Genomic DNA, 19,662 nt, shown 5'->3' with positions numbered 1-19,662 from the left:
GCAATGCCCCCTGCCCCCCTCCTTGGGGCCTTGGAATTCTAGTTCCATTAGGGAGAGAAGCGTTCTCTATGGATTCTTCTATCTTCTCTGAATGGCAAGAGGCAGGGAAAGCCAGGCAAGTTGAAAAATCTCACATAAAAATTGAATACCTTTTAAAGTTGTCAGGTGAGACTGTGGCTTATTGAGTGGAAATCATACCTGCACTGAAACTGCCAGCTCCTAGCTGGTTTTAGGTAAGAGTTGTCCCCAGGCCCTCACAGCCTTTATGACCTGAGGAGACAAAGCTCAGACTCATACAGGAAGCACAAACAAACTGGGGCACACAGGTTTGATGTAGCCACAGATGCAGGCCAGGAAGATTAAGTTTTTTGATGGGCAGATCTTAGAGGGTTGACCAGAAGAAGAATCCCTGCAGAGGGGAGAGTGATGAGGAGGAGAAAGTCAAGGACAAGGCACAATTGAGTAATGCTGGCCCCTCAGTTTGCATTCACACAAGTAGCCATGTTGAGCATTTTGGTAGACTGACCAAATGCTAACTAGTCAAGCTCTAGGAAAAGCTATAAAGGCAGCAATGGTATACTTTTGATATATTTATCTCCATGTTCTTAACTTTTTGCCACCTTAATGATACCTCCTCCTTATTCTTCTGTAGGAACTCAGGGCTATAGAATCACTGAAACTTGGAGTTGGAAGAGAAGCTGCAGTTGTCAGCTGGTCTACCCCCACCCACAGCAAGCATCTCCAAGAGGTCCCCAGCCCTGTTCCTGAGCTCAGGGTCTCACAGGACAACCATTTTTCCGGCAACTTCCACTGTGAAAAAGCACCCTTCTGATTCAATATCTGCTTGCTTATCACTCCCACATAGTGGTCCTTATTCCATGCTCTGAAGTACTGTTGAGTAAACTGACTTATTCTTCCACATGTGTTACCTCATACTACGGACAGTCATGGCCCCAGATGTTTCTTCTCCAAGCTGAATACGACAGTTTCATCATCATTCCTGATGAAACAAAGGGGCCTCCAGACCTCATTCACCCAGCCCGGCCCCATGTCAGGATGCCCTCGCTTGCCAAAGATGCTCTCAGAATGTGCTGCCCATTTTTTCCTTTGTACTCTCCCCTCCTTTTTCGTCCAACTTATTCTCAGAAATGACTCCTTCAAACTAAGATGCAAGTGATTGATCATGCTTACCGTGTTACCTTCCCAGGACTGTTTACATCTTAACAGGTTCAAAGACTTGAACTGAAGGGATGGTTGGGAATGTTTGGACAGCAGGTAATGACAAGATAGAGGACAAGAGGAGAAGAGGCACAGAAATTTTCCTGAAACCCTTAACATCATGCTTGATACTTTTCTTAAACAGAAGACTAAACCTACAAGATAATTCACTCAAAATCATGAAACTGGTGCTGTGACCTTATGTGGCACAGGTAGTCTGTGGTGACATCCTCACTTTTACCTCAGGTGAGACTAATCACCTGGTCAGGCAAATCCCCATAAAGTGAATTCCTTGAAGGCACAAACTGGTCTTATTCTTTCCTGGTTTGTTGTCAAGGGGGCCTGAGTAACATATTATTAATTCCCCATACAATATCTTCTGGATGAATGAGTGAATGAAGTCAGAAATACAGTTAAAAGAAAATGATAAAGTTAAAAGGAAATGATAAAGGTTAAAATAAAGGGATAAGAAAACACCAGGAAAAAAAAAAAAAGAAAATACCAGAAAGAAAGTAAGTATGGCAACATAAATATCAGCTGAGTTGGAATTTGGCTAAAGGCACTAATGAGTATAAAAATGAGTACTCTGTAATAGTAAAAGATAAAATTTAAGAAGAAACAATGACAGTCATAGTCCATAGGCACCAAACAATGTAGCTGCTAAATATATGAGACAAATATTTCAGAAATACAAAGAGAGTTTAATAAAACTATACGATTATAGTTGGATTTTAATAAACACTTCAGAATTAAGATTCATAGACAAAAAATAAATAAGTGCATAGAAGAGTTGAATGATGCAATTAATAAATGAATTTAATATGTATTTCCTTCAAATCAAAAATCTGCATTTTGTATGTCCAAAATCAATCAAATACTTGGCCACACAGAAAAATGCATAACATTTTAAAATAAAGATTGAACAGACCATATTTTTTGCTCATAATCCAATAAAACTAGATATAAGAAGTTAAAAAATATCAAAAAGTTTAAAGTGCTAGAAATTAAAAAACACATTCTTAAATAATCCTTGCATCAAAGAGAAATATAAAGTAAAGTTATGAACTGTTTAAAACTGATGAAAGTAGAATACTTTATTCCAAAACCTACAGTACACAGCTAAAGCTGTACTCAGAGGGAAATTAATAGCCTTAAAAGGCCTTTGTTGTTAAAAGAGAAAGATCTAAAATAAAGGAACTTTATATGAATTTTAAAACATTAGGAAAAAAACCATTTAAATAAACCACGAGAAAACTGGAAAAAGACATAGAAAAAAACCCCAAAATGAGTAGAAAAGGACAAATAAATTCTAAACTGTTTCTTTGAAAAAAACCAATAAAATGGATGAACCCCTCACAAGCCTGCTTAAGCAAAAGAGAGCAAAATCACATAAGATTAGAAATGAAAAAGGAGACAAAGCAACAGATAACAGGAGAGAGAGAAATTATCATGAGAATATTATGAGTAATAGTATGACAACAAAATTTTACAATGAAAGAAAATGTGTTATTTCCTAGCAAACTCCCAAGTTTGACCAAGAAGAAGTAAAACATTTCATTATGTTAATTATCATAGAAGAGACAGGAGAGATGATTTAAGACTATTTAAAAATACAGCACAAAAATAGAACAAAAAATAGAATTTTTTGTTCTAAGAATAGAACAAAACTATTTCACAGTGATAGTAGAACTCATCAGTGTTGTAGGAGAGAAGATGAAAATGGGAGGGTGAGATGGCCAGGCCAGAGGGAAGAGAAGTGGAGAGAGGGAGAAAGGGGTATGTTGGGGAAAGAGAGTTTAAGACAGTGCCTCCTCTAAAGCACCCTCCTCCCCAACCCCACACATACATTCCTACTCTCTTTAATGACTGCTTATTTCTGTTCATCCATAAATACTTATGTTCAACTATCATTTGTATACCCAAGGGCTGCTGCTGGTAGTTTGGGGTGATAATAGGAAAACATTTATGATGTGCTCCCTGAAGCCTGTCTCCTTCCCTCCTGGAGGCCTGCTCCCAAGCAACCCCATGTTGGTAGTGAGAATCTGTAAGGTTAGGGCTTGTGACATACTCATTCAAGGGGACAGTAGTTGGCAAAGCTCTGGTGAAGGTGGGACAAGATCACTCCAGGGAGCTAGCTCTCAGGCCCCAAAAGGCTATTTGGGCTACTCAGAGGACATCTGGGCATCTGTCTATGGCCTGTGGGAAGAGTGCCCTGCACTGGGCAGAGTTTTCTTAGAGGGGTGGGGATTTTCACTTCTGCCCCACCCTCATCCATACTAGAGGGAGAGAGAGAGAGAGATGCTGCTTCTGCCCACCAGCCTGGCTTAATGAGATTTGTTCTGCCTCCGGAAGGAGATTCTTTGACCAAATTTGAAAAGTTACCATCAATTTTCAGCCTCTTAGCCCCAAAAGATTTTTTTTAAACATTTTATCACTCCTGTACCACTTCTCTTGGCAAGAGAATTCAGTGATTAATAATACTTGGCCCCGGCGGTTCTTTCTTACATCACACTAGCAGATAATGTGTTTTTCTATTTGTACATATATACCTGGCCATATTGATCACAGTACATTATAAAGTTTCTGGGGTCCTGTGGCTTTTCCAGACTTGCTGGACATACTTTTTCCTTTCTCTGAATAACTTAGCTTTTATCCATTTTTTTCCAAATGAGTTTGGCAGCTTGTATTACAGTTAACTTTTAATTCCTGTGGGGGTTAAAGGGGGAGCTTGGGAGGGAAAAACAACCCAGATACCAGTGACCAAAGTGGTACCTTGTAAATGACAAACTATGAAGTGGTGTGGGGAGAGAAGGGAGGGGGAGAGATAATCTTGTCCAGTTGAGTTGAAAGCATTTTTCATATCCAAATAGTTTTCCTCTCCTGAAAATCCAATAGAAAGCATGGTTAAAGGAGTGCTCCCATCAGATCCAGTGTTTTGGGTGGAGATTCTCAAGGGCTTAACAGAGAGAAGAGGGGACTTCCTACGACAATTTGCCCATAATGAAAGAATAGGGTTTCTGGTTCTATCTCTTGTTAGAATAGCCGGGGTGGGGGTGGGGTGTCTCCCTCCATTTTGGGTGATTGAGCCCCAGAAGGCTTCATCCTCCATATGGAGGGGATCCCTCATCACAGGATGGTGGGACAACCTGGCCTGCATGCTCCCTTCTAACCCTGAGATTCCAGAGCCCCCCTCCTCTTCCTGCCTAGAAACCCCTGCACTGAAGGGCCTGAGTTTTCTTCTTCCTCTCATGGTGGTGCACCTGCTGGCAGAGGGGAAACAGAGCGAGGGGCCGGAGAGGGTGAGCCTTAGGGGTGGTTCCCAGACATGCGTGTGGAAGGAAGTCCCGGTGTAAACTGAGTCTCTTAGTGCTCATCACTGGGCCTGTCAGTCTCTGAAGGAGCCTCAGGGTAGATTTTCCTGCTTCCGGTCACACTGATCTCTGTTTCTTGAGTGCCCTCCATTTCTTAAGAATCTTCACACTATCATCCAGCATGTAAATGCCTTGTGGCTTTGTCTGGTGTAAAGAACATGGTGGTGTCCTTTGGGTCTGCCCACTTCCCACCAGCTCCTAACTGTTATATGTGGATCTCCAGCTCTAAGCGTTGTTATATTGATCATCTACCTCAGGGACTAGCCAACTATGGCTTGTGGGCCAAATCTAGCTGCTTGCTTAATAAAGTCTTATTGGAACACAGCTACCATCATTGATTTACATGTTGTCTAAGACTGCTTTGCTCTACGATGACAGAGTTGAGTGTTTGCAAGAGACTGTATAGCCTCCAGAGCCAAAAATATTTACTATTTGACACTTTCTGGGAAAAAGTTGACAACCCCTGATCTATATATAAATAAAGATTGAATGTAAGCTAATGCCTATAATTGGGAAGGCAAATTATGAAATTCATGGATAAGTTTTGTTCTTCTACTCAAGGCTAACCATTTGTTTAAAGTATCATAAATCTCATAAAGCTTCCAACACCCACAAGCAGACAGGAAAATGAAATAAACTTCCCCAGCCTCTCACATACTGAGCTCAGGTACTTTCCTCAACTGAATTCCCTGCTCAAAGTTGCTGGCTTGACCTACACTGAGAAATGCTTATCCTTCATCATGAGTCATATAGGATTCTAACTTATTGATTCCTTCCTGCGATGGAATACCCTCTTGTCCTTTACTTTGACCCCTGAACATTCAAGACTCCCTATTTAGACACTTTCAGTGCCCTAGCTGTCCCTGGTTTTACTTTAAAACTACCTGTGTGAAATTCCTCTCTTTAATGTAAAGCTGTATGTGCCCATCAGCCATTAGCTCCGTGCACCGTGGTGCCTGCATCCCCCGAATTTTCACCCACTCAGGAACCACTCAGCAAGTTCAGTTTCACAGCATCTATTATTTAGTTAAACATGCCAAGAAGATCATCTCTTAATCACCTTTCCAAAAGACTAAATACAAAGAATGGTTTTAAGCCAGTGACATTGAAAACACATGCCTTACTACTGGTGCCAGCAAGCTCATCACCAACTTCCTCTAACGATGCACTATGGTTAGTTAAGGTGATTTGGGCAGGAAGAGAAAATCAGCACCAGGGAAAGGGAGTTACAGGTGTGTTTGGTTCCACACGGGTACAAAGAGAAGCAAAGAAAGTGAGTGCTGCAGCTGATTGACCCAGAGTTGAGATTACAGGGAGCAGCCCCAGGTCCAGGCAAAGAGCATTTCTGCCTGTAACTTGGTTAATCACCACTGAGGGACTTCTCTTCTTCACTGCTTTTCACTGTCAGGTAGTAGATGCGGTTGGCCTCTGGGTAGGTGACTTTGCTGAGTGGGAGCTTGTAGATGGCCGGGTTGTTGGTCGCCAGGAGTAGGAAGGTGAGTGCCGAGAGGCAGAAGGGCCAGGTGCCTGGTGGCACACCAACCTGAAATCGAAAACACTGGGGCCTGAAAATGTTCCTGGGTTCCAGGGACCTTGGGGGAGAAGGGTGAGGTAGGGGTTGAGGATGGGGCATTGGTTTCTGGATTTATCATGTCAGAGTATTTGGTTTGAATTTCAGGTGTTGGTACCTTTGGGCACAATCAGAATCTTTTAATGACGGAGCTGGAACCCCCCCAGGGATGATCTCCCATATCCGGCCAAACATGAGTACCTCCATCTGTCCATCCATGTTCTCCACTGCTGGTTACAATACTCTCTCTTTCACACACACACACACACACACACACACACACACCCTCAGAGGCACATGTATGCTATTGCCAGTCCTTCTCTGCACAGACCCTGGATAAACCTTGACAAGGGTGTTGTATGGAGTGCTAACTACCAGAACACAATCACAAGACTCCAAATGTCCTGAAGCCCTGGCTGGGGAGGGGCACTTTAGGGTAGTGTCAGGAGACCCCAAACTTACCACTGACATTATGTTGGAGAGGGCTGCTCCCATGTATGCACAGAACAGGGCTGTGGAAAAACAAGGACCATCGGGAGTCAGCTTTCCAGGGCCGGCCCCCAGCCCTCCCCAAGAGCAGGGCTCCACTCTGGCTCCAGCAGCTTTGGTGTTTGCACCATACCCTGGCATCTGGCATGTTTGCCTGACATTATTAGTTATCTTTGCAGGTAGATGTGACCCATCTCCCATCAGGCTGTGTGTTCTCTGAGGGTAGAGATTAAAGCTTATGTACCCCTTCATCCCCTCCCCACTTCCATGGTGGCCTTGAATAGAGTCAGGGGTCAACAAGCATCTTTCACTAGTCCACACTGACCTTGGTGATGGTCTAGCACAGGCTGAATGGCTGGATGATTATCTGTCTTGGGGGGTGAGTGGTCAGACTATGTGAGCTCTGGATAAAGTCCCTCCTGTCCAAGATTCTGAGCTGCTGTAATGCTGTTGGACCTTAATCAAGTCCCACCATGGCTGGACCTTATTGGGTCCCTGAGCCAGGCATCTGGGTTCACCCATAGGATGAGAGTAGTTGGACAGTCAGGGGAGCTCATCCATACCCCTGGTGCCTCTGGACAAGCTCCTTCTACCGCTATACCTTTGCTCTATTTCTCTGTCCAGAACACCTTTTCCCCCATCTTTGCCTATCTAAATCCCACCCTGAAAGTGTTGAGATAAACCCCCGCCTCCTCTTGAAGCCTTCCCAGATGGCTCCAGCCACAGGAATCTGCCGCTCCTCTGAAGGACAAAGACAGTTACAGTCTGAACCTCAAAATACCTGGCACTTTTGACTTGGTGAATATTTACAGAGCCCACTGTCTCCAAGCCCAGCCTTGTGTTGCATGCTGAGGAGGATACAAGGGACATGGAAGTCATTTACAGTCCCCACACGTAAGTGGGGAAAAAGCAGGAAAAGCTCTTCTAGATGATATTCTGCCCTTTACAGAGCATGGTGCTGGGGTACAGGTGTAATGACCATGGCCCATTTCTCTTCTCTTTTCTGTTTACTCTATGGAAATCAAGCTTCCTTAGTGCTATGTTATCATTTTCTGGGACCTCAGTGCTCCCAGGTACATACATCATCTCACTGGATCTTTCCAACCGTCTTTTTAGATATCTTAGCCTGAATAATTGTGCAATTATTTCTCCTCTGCTAGACCATGCCTTCCTGAGGATGTGGTCACCTCTATATTTGCCATGCCTAGCCAAGGGCCTAGAACTTAGTGGTTGAATGAAGAGTTATTCAGGGCAGGAACGCTGCCACTAGCACACGAGGAAACGTGTGTGGGATTTCCTCGTGAAATTTATAACGCTGTGTACATATAGTAGCAGTAATAGTGGCGGTGACTCCATCTGAGAGTGGAGGAGCCTCAAATCCCCCAGCTGTTAGGGACCCTACAATTAAACCCTCTGGTGATAGGACCCCAGCCACAGTCCTTCCATCACTACTGCTCAGTACTGATTAGCGGCCACCATGGATGTCACATAACCAGGGGAGTGGGGAGGGCAAGGAACAGCAGAGTGACTTGGTTGCCAGCTTTCCCAGATACCCACCACAGACAAGGGCCAGCAGGTGGGTCTGCCAGGTAATGGCGTAGAACATGCCACCGATGGCGATGCAGGAGAGGACGCAGTTGTAGCTCCAGAGGCCCAGGTAGATAGTCTCGAAGGGCGTGGCCACCGTCAGGGCTGTGGGACAAGGTGTTGCATTTCTGGCTGATTCAGTGTCACAGCACACAGATCACCCCACGCTGGTGCCAGGCCTCAGGTGGCCTCTCTTCTGTTATTCCCCCCACATCTGCTATGCCTACTCATCAGAGGAGCCTCTACAAATAGTGTCCGGTCTTAGGAAACCAACAATGGGAGGAGAACAATGGTTTCCACTGTTTTTCAAAGATTTCACTCAGAGGTATGACTACTCCTATGGTGAGGGTAAGCCAAGGAGGTGGGACTCCAGGCTCTCCCCACTCCTTTGGCCAGAGCAGCTGCAATTTTAGCAAGAAAGATTTCAATTGAAAAAGTTCTGCTTCAACTGGTTGAGAAACATTATGTATATACAGATATAGCTATATCTATACATACAGATAGAGAAATGAGACAGCAAAAGGGGTAGGATGTGAACAGCAGGTGATCGGGGTAAAGAATTTGTGGGTGCCTCTTGGACTATTTTTATTTTCGTAATTTTTTTTTCTTTTTTTTTTTTTGCGGTACGCGGGCCTCTCACTGTTGTGGCCTCTTCCGTTGCGGAGCACAGGCTCCGGGCGCGCAGGCTCAGCGGCCATGGCTCACGGGCCCAGCCGCTCCGTGGCATGTGGGATCTTCCCGGACTGGGGCACGAACCCCTGCATCGGTCCCTGCATCGGCAGGCGGACTCCCAACCACTGCGCCACCAGGGAAGCCCTATTTTCGTAATTTTTGATAAGTTTGAAATTATTTCCAAATAAAACAATTTTTTTTAAAGTTGTGCTTCCAAGAAGTTTTTGAAAAATATTGCGATAAGTCAACAGGCTCCTATTCTTAAAGCGCCCAACGTCTATTTCTGACTCTACTGTCTGCAGTTACATATATAAGTGTGTATATATACACATATATAGAAATTAAATGACATTTGTCAAATGGCAATTCAATTTCTGAGAAAAGTTTTCCTTTTAGCTTAGTCAAAATTTTGAAGGGCTGGGTCATTTATGCCTCTGCTTGGTCTGCTACTGGCCCCCACCCTCACCGGGTTACCCTCCTCCTCCCACCCCTCAGCTCCCAGGAGCTCAGTTTACAGGCCAACACGTCTCAGTCCCTTTGCATCTCTCCACACATCCTGCTACTGCAATCTGCTCCCTTTGGAGACTCGAGAAACGGAAAAATAATTCTCAAGCCCTGACAGTGTTTAAAAACTCCAGTGAAGGTAAGTCTAGACAATTTGCTGTGTGCTGGGGAACAATGACCCCAGGAAAATGATCCCTGCAGAGAGGGGGCCCTGTCCTACCTGCTAGCATCCCCACGATTGAGCCAATGGCTGCATGCAAGCAGATGAGTGGTGAGCAGATGAACAGGGCCACCAGGAACACGCCACCTGTCCAGGGATTGTCGCAGCCATACACCTGTCCGACCCCAATGGGGATGGATTGTAGCAGCTGCAAAGTCAACAGAATCCTGGTCACTGGAGCGTGGGCTGATAATGCAAGGACCAGGCCCTAGGGCCAGGAGTGAGCCGTTCCTGGGTGGGTAATGGGGTGGAACGGAAGGATGGCTGTGCCCTCGAGTGTGTGGGAGAACGTGGGAGGGCACAAACTGGAACAAATAACTCCTCACTCCACCACCTGGCAGGCATCTGAGCATCCCTCATGCAAAGCCGGGCAGGTCCCCCAACACAGAGGCCGGACACAGGCGCTTCTGAGGGACACATGGCTTTTGCTTTGAGGGGACCAGAGGATACCTCCCTGGACTGCCATTGGGGGTTTCAGGCACTAGGGTATTTCCCCTAGACCTTCTGAAATTCTAGAAATATTCCAGGAATTTTGGAAATATTCTAGGCCATTTTGATGAATGATTTGACCAAAGATCAGCCAGCTCATGGTGGCCAAGCCCAGGCTAGAGCCTCTGAGCTTGACCCCTAGTCTACTGGTGGCTGCCTCACATTCAGTGCTACCTGGGGGATGGTGGGACCCTGGGAAGGAGGAGAAGCCACTTCCCCTGCTCTGGAGGAGCACTTCACATTGCAGAAAGGTAGCGTGAGGAACAGCTGGAGAACAGCACGGAGCCCCAAATCCCTGGGCCTGAGAGTCATTGGGTGGTGCTGGAATTGGATATGATTGATTTGGCAGTGATGTCAGATGGCCTTTTTTTGCCCTAGCTGAACCACCCACACTTTGGCAAAAAGTTCTTTGAGGGCAAAATGGAAAGGAGGGAGATTGACAGGGTAGGGAGAGGACTGGCTTGGGAGTCGAGAGCTCTAGCTTTTCGGGGGCTCTGCAGGAGGTCATTGTGTAACCACTGGCATGTCGCCTCCTCATCTGGGCTCTGGTGGCCTCCTCCATAAGATGGGGAGGCTGTCCTAGCAGACTATCCTCCAGATTTAAGATTCTGCCAACTCCTTTCTCCATTACCAGCTCACATGACCTTTTTGAGGTCAGGGCTCCTTTACCTGGGCCCATAATAGGTGCTTAATAAATATGTGTTGATTAGCTCAGTGGTTTCCAAACTTTGTGTACATTGGAATCACCTAAAGGTCTTTTTAAAAAATGTTGATGCCTGGCCCCTCCCCAGACATTCTGTTTTAACTGGTTTGGGGGGGTTGGGAGGCTGGCTGGGGCCTCTGGTGACTCTAATGTACAACAGAGCTTGGGGACCAATGGATTAGCTACAGACAATCTACTGTAGATGTTGGGAGTGCATTGCATTTCTCCCTTTGATGAAATTTTGCTCTTTCTAACAGCTTGACTTAATTCTGGAGTCAGTATGATTTCTTTAGAGAATCTGAGGAGTCCCAGAGAGCTTTTAAACTATGTCCATTCTTGTCTCCGAATGGGTGGCCTTTTAATCACCAAGCACTGTTTGGGCCAGAGTCTATAGACTTCTGCAAGGAATCATAGGGTGGGGGCCCTGTCTTATTTAAAGAAACCCTGAAAACCCTCTGTACCAGTCCAGGGACCTCAGCTTCAGAGTGGGAACAGGTTGGAAATCTACTCAGTAAATATTCCATGACTTCCCTACATCTGAGGAATGCAGGATGCTGCGGGGAATCTGATTCCCACCTTCCCAACTGGGAACCCAGGTTTAAAGCCCAAGCAGGCAAGAATGAGAAGAATGAGGGGACAAGCCGCTTTGGAGTGAAGCCTGGGTTTAGAATGAAGCTCTGCCGGTTTCCAAATCTCAGCCTGGTGAATGGTGGCCCTGGTCCCTCCAAGCTGTGCTCCGGGCCACAGCCAATACCCTGGTGCGAAGTGCAGTCAGGTGTGCAGTGGAAATTTACTAAGGACAGGCCTCCTATGTACTCCGGATAATCCTTGTGTAACAACAACAAGCTGATTAAACAAAACAGACGTCACTCCCCTCATTGTTTTGAAGAGAAAGAGGGAAATGGCATTGATTCTTCAAAACTCAGATCTGGATGTGCAGAAGAAAAGGAGCCAGTGGTCAGAGTGGTGGTGGTGGTGGGGAATTCAGAGGGTGAGCTTGGGCCTCAGGGTATCTGGATTTGGCTCCTACCACTTTGTTTGTTTTGAAGATGAACAAGAGGTACCTCTTCTGTGTGGCTGTCTCCACTCTGGTCCCCTCAGCAGAGGACAGTACAACCTCACTGTGCAGGGTGGGTGGGGGGCTTGGTGGCCCTTTCTCTCTGGCAGTGCCACATGTCCCATGTGGCTGTCACTCAGACCAGCCTCATCCCTAGGGCTCAGGGATAGCAGGTTGTGCTCCTGAGGCCGTGTGTGTCCAGTCACCAGATGGCTGATCATTGATGATTCAAAGTTAGTTTCGTCCCTGCTCTGACCCCAGCAGTTTTCCATTTGAGAGGGTGGGCTTTTGCTTAAATGCAGGGCTCTGTCTTTTCCATTGTCTTGAATTTAGGCCCTAATCTTGCCCATTCTAACCTCAGCTTCAGGTAAAGCTTTTAAAAAGACAAAAGCTTCAAAAAGTTTGAAGCTTCAAAAAGTTTGGCATTGCTGGCAGCAGCGTTTGCCGTGAGCGGCAGGGGAGCCTTTCCTTTTCTGACAGGTTCAGGCTCGGAGTTTGGCTGACGCTGCAGGGCCTGTGCTGTCCACCCCACCTGCTGTCTGCCCAGCACCAGGGCCACCCAGAAGTTTAAGCACATCTAGACAAAGGACTTGGCTGGCGGGGAGGGCTCAGAAATCAGATTTTGTGAACAATATTTGAGGCACTAGCTACAGTTTGACCTCGGGGATCTAACCCTCTCTGTGCCTTGGTTTTCCCATCTGTAAAAGGGGATGATGATAGAACTTACAGTATTGGGTTATGATGAGTGTTAAATGAGTTAGTAAGCTAAGGGCTTGGAACAGAGTCTGATACATAATAAACTTGCTTTAGTGTAAGCTCTTAGCTATCTCTATATCCATTAACAAAGGCAAAATTTTACAATTCTATATATCTAACCTTATGTTAGGTTTTTATTATATCTCTTGATCTCTGATGTCGAGAGATCAGTAGAATAAATGAATATGTACATGTGTGATAGAATATAAAGCAGGGTTTCTCAACTTTGGAATTGCTGACATTTTGGGCTGGTTAATTCTTTGCTGTGGGGCAGGGGCTGACCTGTGCATTGTGGAATATCTAGCAGCATCCCTCGCCTCTACCCGCTAGATGCCAGTGGCACCCTTTCTCCCCAGTCTTGATAATTATAACATTTCTACGGACATTTGCCTTCCTCAGGAGGGCAAAAATCACTCCTGCTTGAGAACCACTGATATGGAAAATAAACAAAAATGTAACCCCATCTTCTATTGATAATATCTTTAAAATCTTAATTTTAAACATTATTTTAGTGTCCTGATCCTTCAACCAACTATCCATTTTATTTAAAATTTTCCCCTTAATCCCACCATTCTGTATTGTCAACTTAACCTTTATCTGTAAACTTGTTTATTATCTGTTTCCCTGTGCAGAGTGTAGGTGTCATGAAGGCAGGGCTGTTGTTTTGTTCTCCATGTATTCCCAGTGTCTGATAAAGTGCCCAACACAAATAAGGTCTTCAGTAGGGGTTTATTGAAAGAACATATGGAGGTGGCCGTGACCGTTTCCTGTCCTCCTCTCTGCTAAGACCCATGATCTGCTGGAGGTGCATCTAGAGAAGATGAGAGCCTGAGTAATCCACAAAGTGGTGAGTGAGACGGTCTGCAGTGGAAACAGGGCCCCACACACCTGCCACTGGTGACTTACCAAAGACATCTCAATCTCTGACCAGGTGATGTTGGGCACTGAAGACACGGGCTCCACCAGCGTCGTGGGGAAGAAGAGGTTGTAGTGGCCCGTGGCCGCCAAGTACAGGGTCACTGCGATGTTGAAGGGCAGTGTGAAGACTGGGAGGTCCCACTTGCTGAAGATGGAACTCAAGGCGCTAGAAAAGACAGGGCTGGAGATGGAAGGGGCAAAGGATTAATCGCTGTGCTCATCCTTCAGTCTGCACTGTCTAATCAGCTCTGGTCACTGGACCACTCGCTATCCCCTCTCCTTGGCACAGCCATTCCTCGCTCCCTTGAGACTCGAGTGGTCCATTTACCTGGGACTGGAAATAAGGTGTTCAATATAAGTCTACATCTTTGGGAAACAAAATTTAAAAGTCTTATAACTTGTTTTCTATAGAAAAAGTTCTAAAATAATTTATATATTTCCTTGTTTCTTAAACCAAGAAAACTAAACAAAATCTTATCTTTACAAGATGTCATGTATTGCCTTTGGATCATTACAATGTACATCACGATGTATCCTGGGCTGTGATAACATTTAGAATATATGCTTTAATTAACCTTCTAAGAGGAGGCTGCTATGAATATAGCAATTCAGCTGAAGTACTTGGAATTATGCTAGGAGCCACCATGTGAAAATGAAACCTTCAGTTGACTGTGTTCTCTGTCTTCCTGGTGTCTTCCTTGGGGAGAGAGTGGATTCTGGAGAAAGATGGAGCGAGGTGCAAATCCTAACTCCTACACTTACAGGCTGAGCGAGCTGCGTTAGGAAATTAACCTTCCTTAGCCTCAGTTTCCTCTGAAAGGGCCATACACCTGGCACGCAACACTCTACATCACCCACAGGCAGTGAGCTGCAGGACAAAACTTGAACTCGTGATGCAGCTGATTGGTTCACTTTTAATTAAGTATGATGAATCTCAGTTGGGCATTTAAGACTGCCTGAAACCCCTACTATACGTCCCTAGCAAATTAACTCTCCAACTTGCTGAGACAACAATTTTGCATTTTCTCCTTTCTCCTCAATTCTTCACTTTCTGCTTCCCTTTAGTTTCAGCTAACCACCTTGCTTTACTCCACTAAGAAAACAGAAATGACAAGATGAGAAATGCTTCGTTTTCCCGACCATAAGATTCATACTCCGACTGCTTTTTTCCCACATACTCTACCTCTCTGCCTTTTTCATGTAATGGAAGTGTCCCTGCTCCCTTATCAGGCCAATTCTTTTCCTTGTACTTTGGGATTCAGTCTCTCAAAGACTTCATTCTTGCAATTCTCTCCTTTCTCTCCTGCAGCTTCAACCTCTCCTTTTTCTCCAGGTCACTCTCATAAATACATAATGTGTTCTAGTATCTTCTACCTTAAAAATCCTCCCCCTTTCTGATTTCTGCTCCAAATATTGCCCCTTTTCTCTGCCTCCTGCACAACAATACTCCTCAAAACGAGTCTATCTTTGTTGTCCCCAATTTTTCTACTCCCATTCTTTCCTAAACCCGCTCCAATCAGGTGGATGTTCTCCCCACACCACAGAAATGGCTTTTGTCCAGTTCACTGATGACATCTCTCTTGCCGTGGTCATTCTCTGCTCCTTTCATTTGACAGTTGGATCCTCCGCCTGGATCGAAACACTTTCTGTCAGGGCTACCACGACGCTGCACTTAGTTGCTTCTCTAGCTGCTCCTTCTCAAGTCCCCTTCAGAGGTTCTTCCGCTCTTCTGCCAGGCATCTAAATCTTGGAAGATCCTACAGCTCTGTCTTGGATCTTCTCTTTTTGAATCCTCTCCTCCTGGGTTATAACCTTTAGTTTCAAGGATGAAATATCTTCTATATGCTTCTGCCTTCCTAATCTTGACCAGATCACTACGTTCCAGATTTGCACATCCCATTTCTTTCTCAGCATCTCTACTCAGAAGGCTGAAGTTTAATATATCCAAACAGAGCTCTTGACTTGTGTCCTGTCCCTCACTAGCAACTGGTTTTTCTTTCTGTCTCCTCCATCAACCCGGCTGCTCAGGCAAATTATAGGAGCACACAGAGTCTTCCTTCAACCCCACCCCCAAACTCCACAGCCTCCCAGAAAGTCCTGCCAACTACCTTCCTTAAAATATACCCCAAGCCCAACCACTTCTCTTCACCTTCATGGACAACACCCTGGTCAAAGCATTCCTGTCCTCTGTGGGTTATTGCAGCAGATTCCTAACTATGCTTCTAGCATCCACTCCCGCTCCAGCTAAAATCCATTCTCCACACTACCAGCAGAGTGATTTGTTTAAATTTAAACCACTTCCTATCACTCCTCTGCTTAAAACCCTTTCACTGCTTCTCATCACTGTTGTAAAAATCAAAAGGCTTACTGGAGAGGTACAAACTATTAGGCACAAAATAAGCTACAAGGATATATTGTACAACACGGGGAATAGAACCAATCTTATAATAACTATAAATGGAGTATAATCTTTAAAATTTGTGAATCACTATATGGTACACCTATAACTTATATGACGTTGTACGGCAACTATACTTCAATTAAAAGAAAGGCTTACTAGATCCACAAGGTGTATGGGCCTTGGCCATCATCTACTTCTGCCCTCACCTCCTGCCACCCCTCCTTCATTCACTAGGCTTCAGTCCCTCTGGTCTTGTTTCTTGAACACATCATGCTTCTCCAGTTGGTGTCTTTGCATATGCCACCGGTTCTGCCTGCAATATACTTCACGCAGATCTTCAGATGGCAGGTACTTTCTTATTTAGGTGACAGTTCAGATGTCTCCTCTTCAAAGTGGCCTTCCCTGACCACCCAAGTCTGGGATCACTCTTTGTCCTGTTTGCCCCATTTTGCTTCCCTCAAAGCACTTATCATATCTTGAAATGATCGTTTTACTGAACAACTGATGAGTTTATTTCTATCTTTGCCAAGAAGAATGTCAGGTCCCAGAGGATGGAGACTTTCTCTTGCTCACAGCTCTCCCCGACGTCTAGAATAGTCTCTGCACATAGCAGGCCCTCAGCAAATTTTTGTTTGTTGGATAACTCCAGCACTACTTAGGACCTGCACTGTGGATTGGATTTCCAGGATTGCATGAGTGGATTCATGAAATGCCAGGGGAAGTATCACAGAGCTCAGCCAGCGTAGGGGCCCAATGTTCTTTTCTTTTTTTTTTTTCACTTTAAATTGGGAAGTGAGGGTGGGGATGGGGGCACGGTAGACACACTGCCACCCAGTGCACTGTGTCTGAGGGGCTTAATCTATGTAGTTATAAACCAAATGTATGCAAATGAAGACAAGTTCTCCTCCTCCTCAGGCGTGGCGTGTGGGGGACATTAAGGAAATCCCCACAGAAATGACTGTGTTAGCATTTTGTCCTGATAGATTAACGAAGAAATCCTAAGAAGAAATGTAAATTGCCCAGAATGCTTAATGTAGTAATTTATTTGCAAACACTCCTAAAAAGTAATGGAAGAGCACTTAAACTAAATTCAACTAACTGGTTTTAGTAACTCCAGACTTTGAAACCAAAGAAAGATGTTAAAAATCAGTTGGCATGTCAGAGAGTGTTAGAGTTCAGGGGTTGGGGGACATGGGCTCCCCTCAGGCTTCCTGCCACCATGTGACAGTGGGTGCGACCAGACCCTTTGACGCTATAGACCCACTGTAGGTTCAAGTGAACTGAGCATTACATGTGTAAAAGGCTATTTGTTCCTAACACCCTTCATCTTGACTTTTATTCCTTCTGAAAAATGAGGCAAATGCACAGCAAGACCTCAACTGATGCTTCTTGTTCAAAGATACTATGCTTTAAATGTAGACATTTTGTTTCAAGAAAGCTCTCTGATTCTATCACAAGTGAGTTTCAGCTTTTGGGTCTTGGTTAGGCCACGGGATAGACAATTCCCATGTAGGCTGGAGTTGAATAGTGCAGACTCTGGGTTCATCATCTGGGACAGGTTATATAGCCTCTGCATGCCTTAGCCTTCCCTTCTGTAAATTGGGGACAGTAATAGTCCTCCCTTGCCTAGCACTGTGCCTGGCATGTAGAAAATACTCAGTAAATGTTAGCCTCTATTACTAAGCCTATCATTCAGAGGAGGTTATCAGCACAGAAAAAAAAAAAATGTAGCGTTTGCTCTTTGAAAGTTCCATGTTATTCCAAACTCAAAATGATCCTCTTGTGTTGCAACTCAACTCATGGACTCTTGCAAGACAGAGACAAACCAGGTTGACTATGAAGACACTGGGCCCCACAACAGTGTCAGACACAGCACCTTGGGGCCCTGTAGGTCCGAGAGCAGAAAGAAGGAGGTGCCTCACCAGGACATGGCTGTGAAGGTCACAGGAAGCAGAAGCCACCAGTAGTAGTCTAACTTCTCAGAGAACACAGCTATCAGCACTCCCACCAGCATCCCATTGTACCCATGGAGGCCTGAGGCGATGGCGTTCCTGGGGTTGAAAACAGAGGTACTGTGTGAATTTGTTGGCACTTACTGGGTCTGTTCCTCCTGGTGCTCACAGAAAAAAGTCAGCTTAGTCAATGAATATAGGGTAGTCACACAGCTGCCGGCACATTTCTAGATCACACACACACACACACACACACACACACACACATACACACACACACACCTTGATTACCCTTACTGATCTAGAATTAAATAATGCACTTTGTGTCTAAGCTCCCCTGTGCTTCTCAGGGGAGTCTAGACTGCTTGATATAGAGGGAAATCTAAGCGAAACCTGAGGTGTGTCACAGGGAAAGGGTGTGTGTGTGTGTGTGAAAGAGACAGGACAGGAGGAGGCAGGAGGGCGGCAGAGAGGAGAGAGTGTGCTCTGACTGCATTGTGTGACACTGTAATCATCTGAATTTGGCCGCTTTCCCCCTCTATGAAGTTAGCCCCAGGGTGCACAAGCCGAGTCCGCTGTGATGCCCACGTCCCTCCCCGCGGCACAGCAGGAGGGCCCAGAGGCACCACAGAGCCCAAGCTTGAGTCTCCTTCTGCTTCATCAGAGTTGCCTGTATGCACCTAGACTTCTCTTCCTGATCCAAATAAACACTACCCTTGACCTTTCCCATTTCTCTGCTGGGTAAGGGGAGAGGGGAATGGGGTGAGGCACAGGCCTGGACAAATCACATTGCAAGGCCACTGCAGAGAATGAGCTTTGTGTGCTGTGGTCTGCCCTGCCTTCCACTGAAAGTTGCATGAGGTCAAAGCTGATCTGATGACAGTGTCAACAACAGTCAACAGTGTCTGGTGCACGGAGCATGCTAGGCAAGCAGTTGATGAATGGATGTGAGTGTGTGTTAAATCCTACCACAGATACTGACTGTTTTGTAGGTGGAGGCACCTGGAAGCGTGGTGCCTTATGGTGGAGGAAGGGAGTTCTAGCTAGAGGAGGCCGCTGCCTGGCAGAGACCACAGCTTAGGTGTGGAATAGGGGAACCTTCAGCTCTGGAGTGACCAGGAGATCAGCTCAGCGAGATTAGGGGAGTGAGAGCAGGGGAGAGGGTGGGAGAGCATCTCTAGGCAGTTTCCAACAAGAAAAGCTGAACATGGGGCACTTGTGTGGGGACACTTGTATGGGACATGGGACAGCTGGGTCTTTAGCTGCTCCAAGGCCAGGAAGATATGGGGCAGCTGGGGGCAGGCAGGGGGCTGAGAAAGAACGGGGCGGCAGGGAAGACCACTGGAGTTCAGAATCTCCTCAGGACTAGAATAACTACCTGAGAAACCCGTGCTTGGGGAATAATCATTATTTTTAAGTGTGTTTGCATTTTCTCTATATTTTCTCATTTCTGTTCCATGTTAGAATTTAGTACATTTTTAGTTTAATACCAGTTGCTTCAGGCAAACTAAGCAGAGACTGATGACCCATACTGGGGGAGAACCTCAGCCCCAGTGGCTGGGTGTATAGGAATAGCAGGAATAAAATGAGGGAATCCAGGGGAGATAAAATTAGGGAGACATCTACGGGCTGCCTCCATAGCTGCCCCTCCCCGTAGGGAGTCCCCTCCCAGAACCCTTCTCTATCAAAACGTTGGTGGCTTCTGGCTTGATTGTCAAAAGGAGACCCATTGCCTCACATCCCCATCCCTGCCCT

The 19,662-nt window shown here is 45.6% G+C and overlaps 1 protein-coding gene across 1 annotated transcript in view; it reads right to left on the bottom strand.

The window, feature by feature from the left end:
- SLC14A2 (solute carrier family 14 member 2) overlaps positions 1–19,662 on the bottom strand; it is a gene marked incomplete at its 3' end in the record, with an annotated part of 61,626 nt that overhangs the window by 23,690 nt on the left and 18,274 nt on the right. The window contains exons 5-10 of the mRNA XM_081252236.1: positions 17,878–18,006; positions 13,543–13,735; positions 9,632–9,779; positions 8,206–8,340; positions 6,622–6,671; positions 5,958–6,132 (exon numbers count right to left, since the gene is read on the bottom strand). Coding sequence (XP_081108362.1) covers positions 5,958–6,132; positions 6,622–6,671; positions 8,206–8,340; positions 9,632–9,779; positions 13,543–13,735; positions 17,878–18,006 — 830 coding nt within the window. The remainder of the gene's footprint in view (positions 1–5,957; positions 6,133–6,621; positions 6,672–8,205; positions 8,341–9,631; positions 9,780–13,542; positions 13,736–17,877; positions 18,007–19,662) is intronic.

This window comes from Mesoplodon bidens (assembly GCF_964165515.1).
Source record: "Mesoplodon bidens genome assembly, chromosome: 13".
Taxonomy (NCBI): Eukaryota; Metazoa; Chordata; class Mammalia; order Artiodactyla; family Ziphiidae; genus Mesoplodon; species Mesoplodon bidens.
The sequence above is the reverse complement of the archived record's forward strand: the minus strand, read 5'-3'. Positions and strand labels throughout refer to the sequence as shown.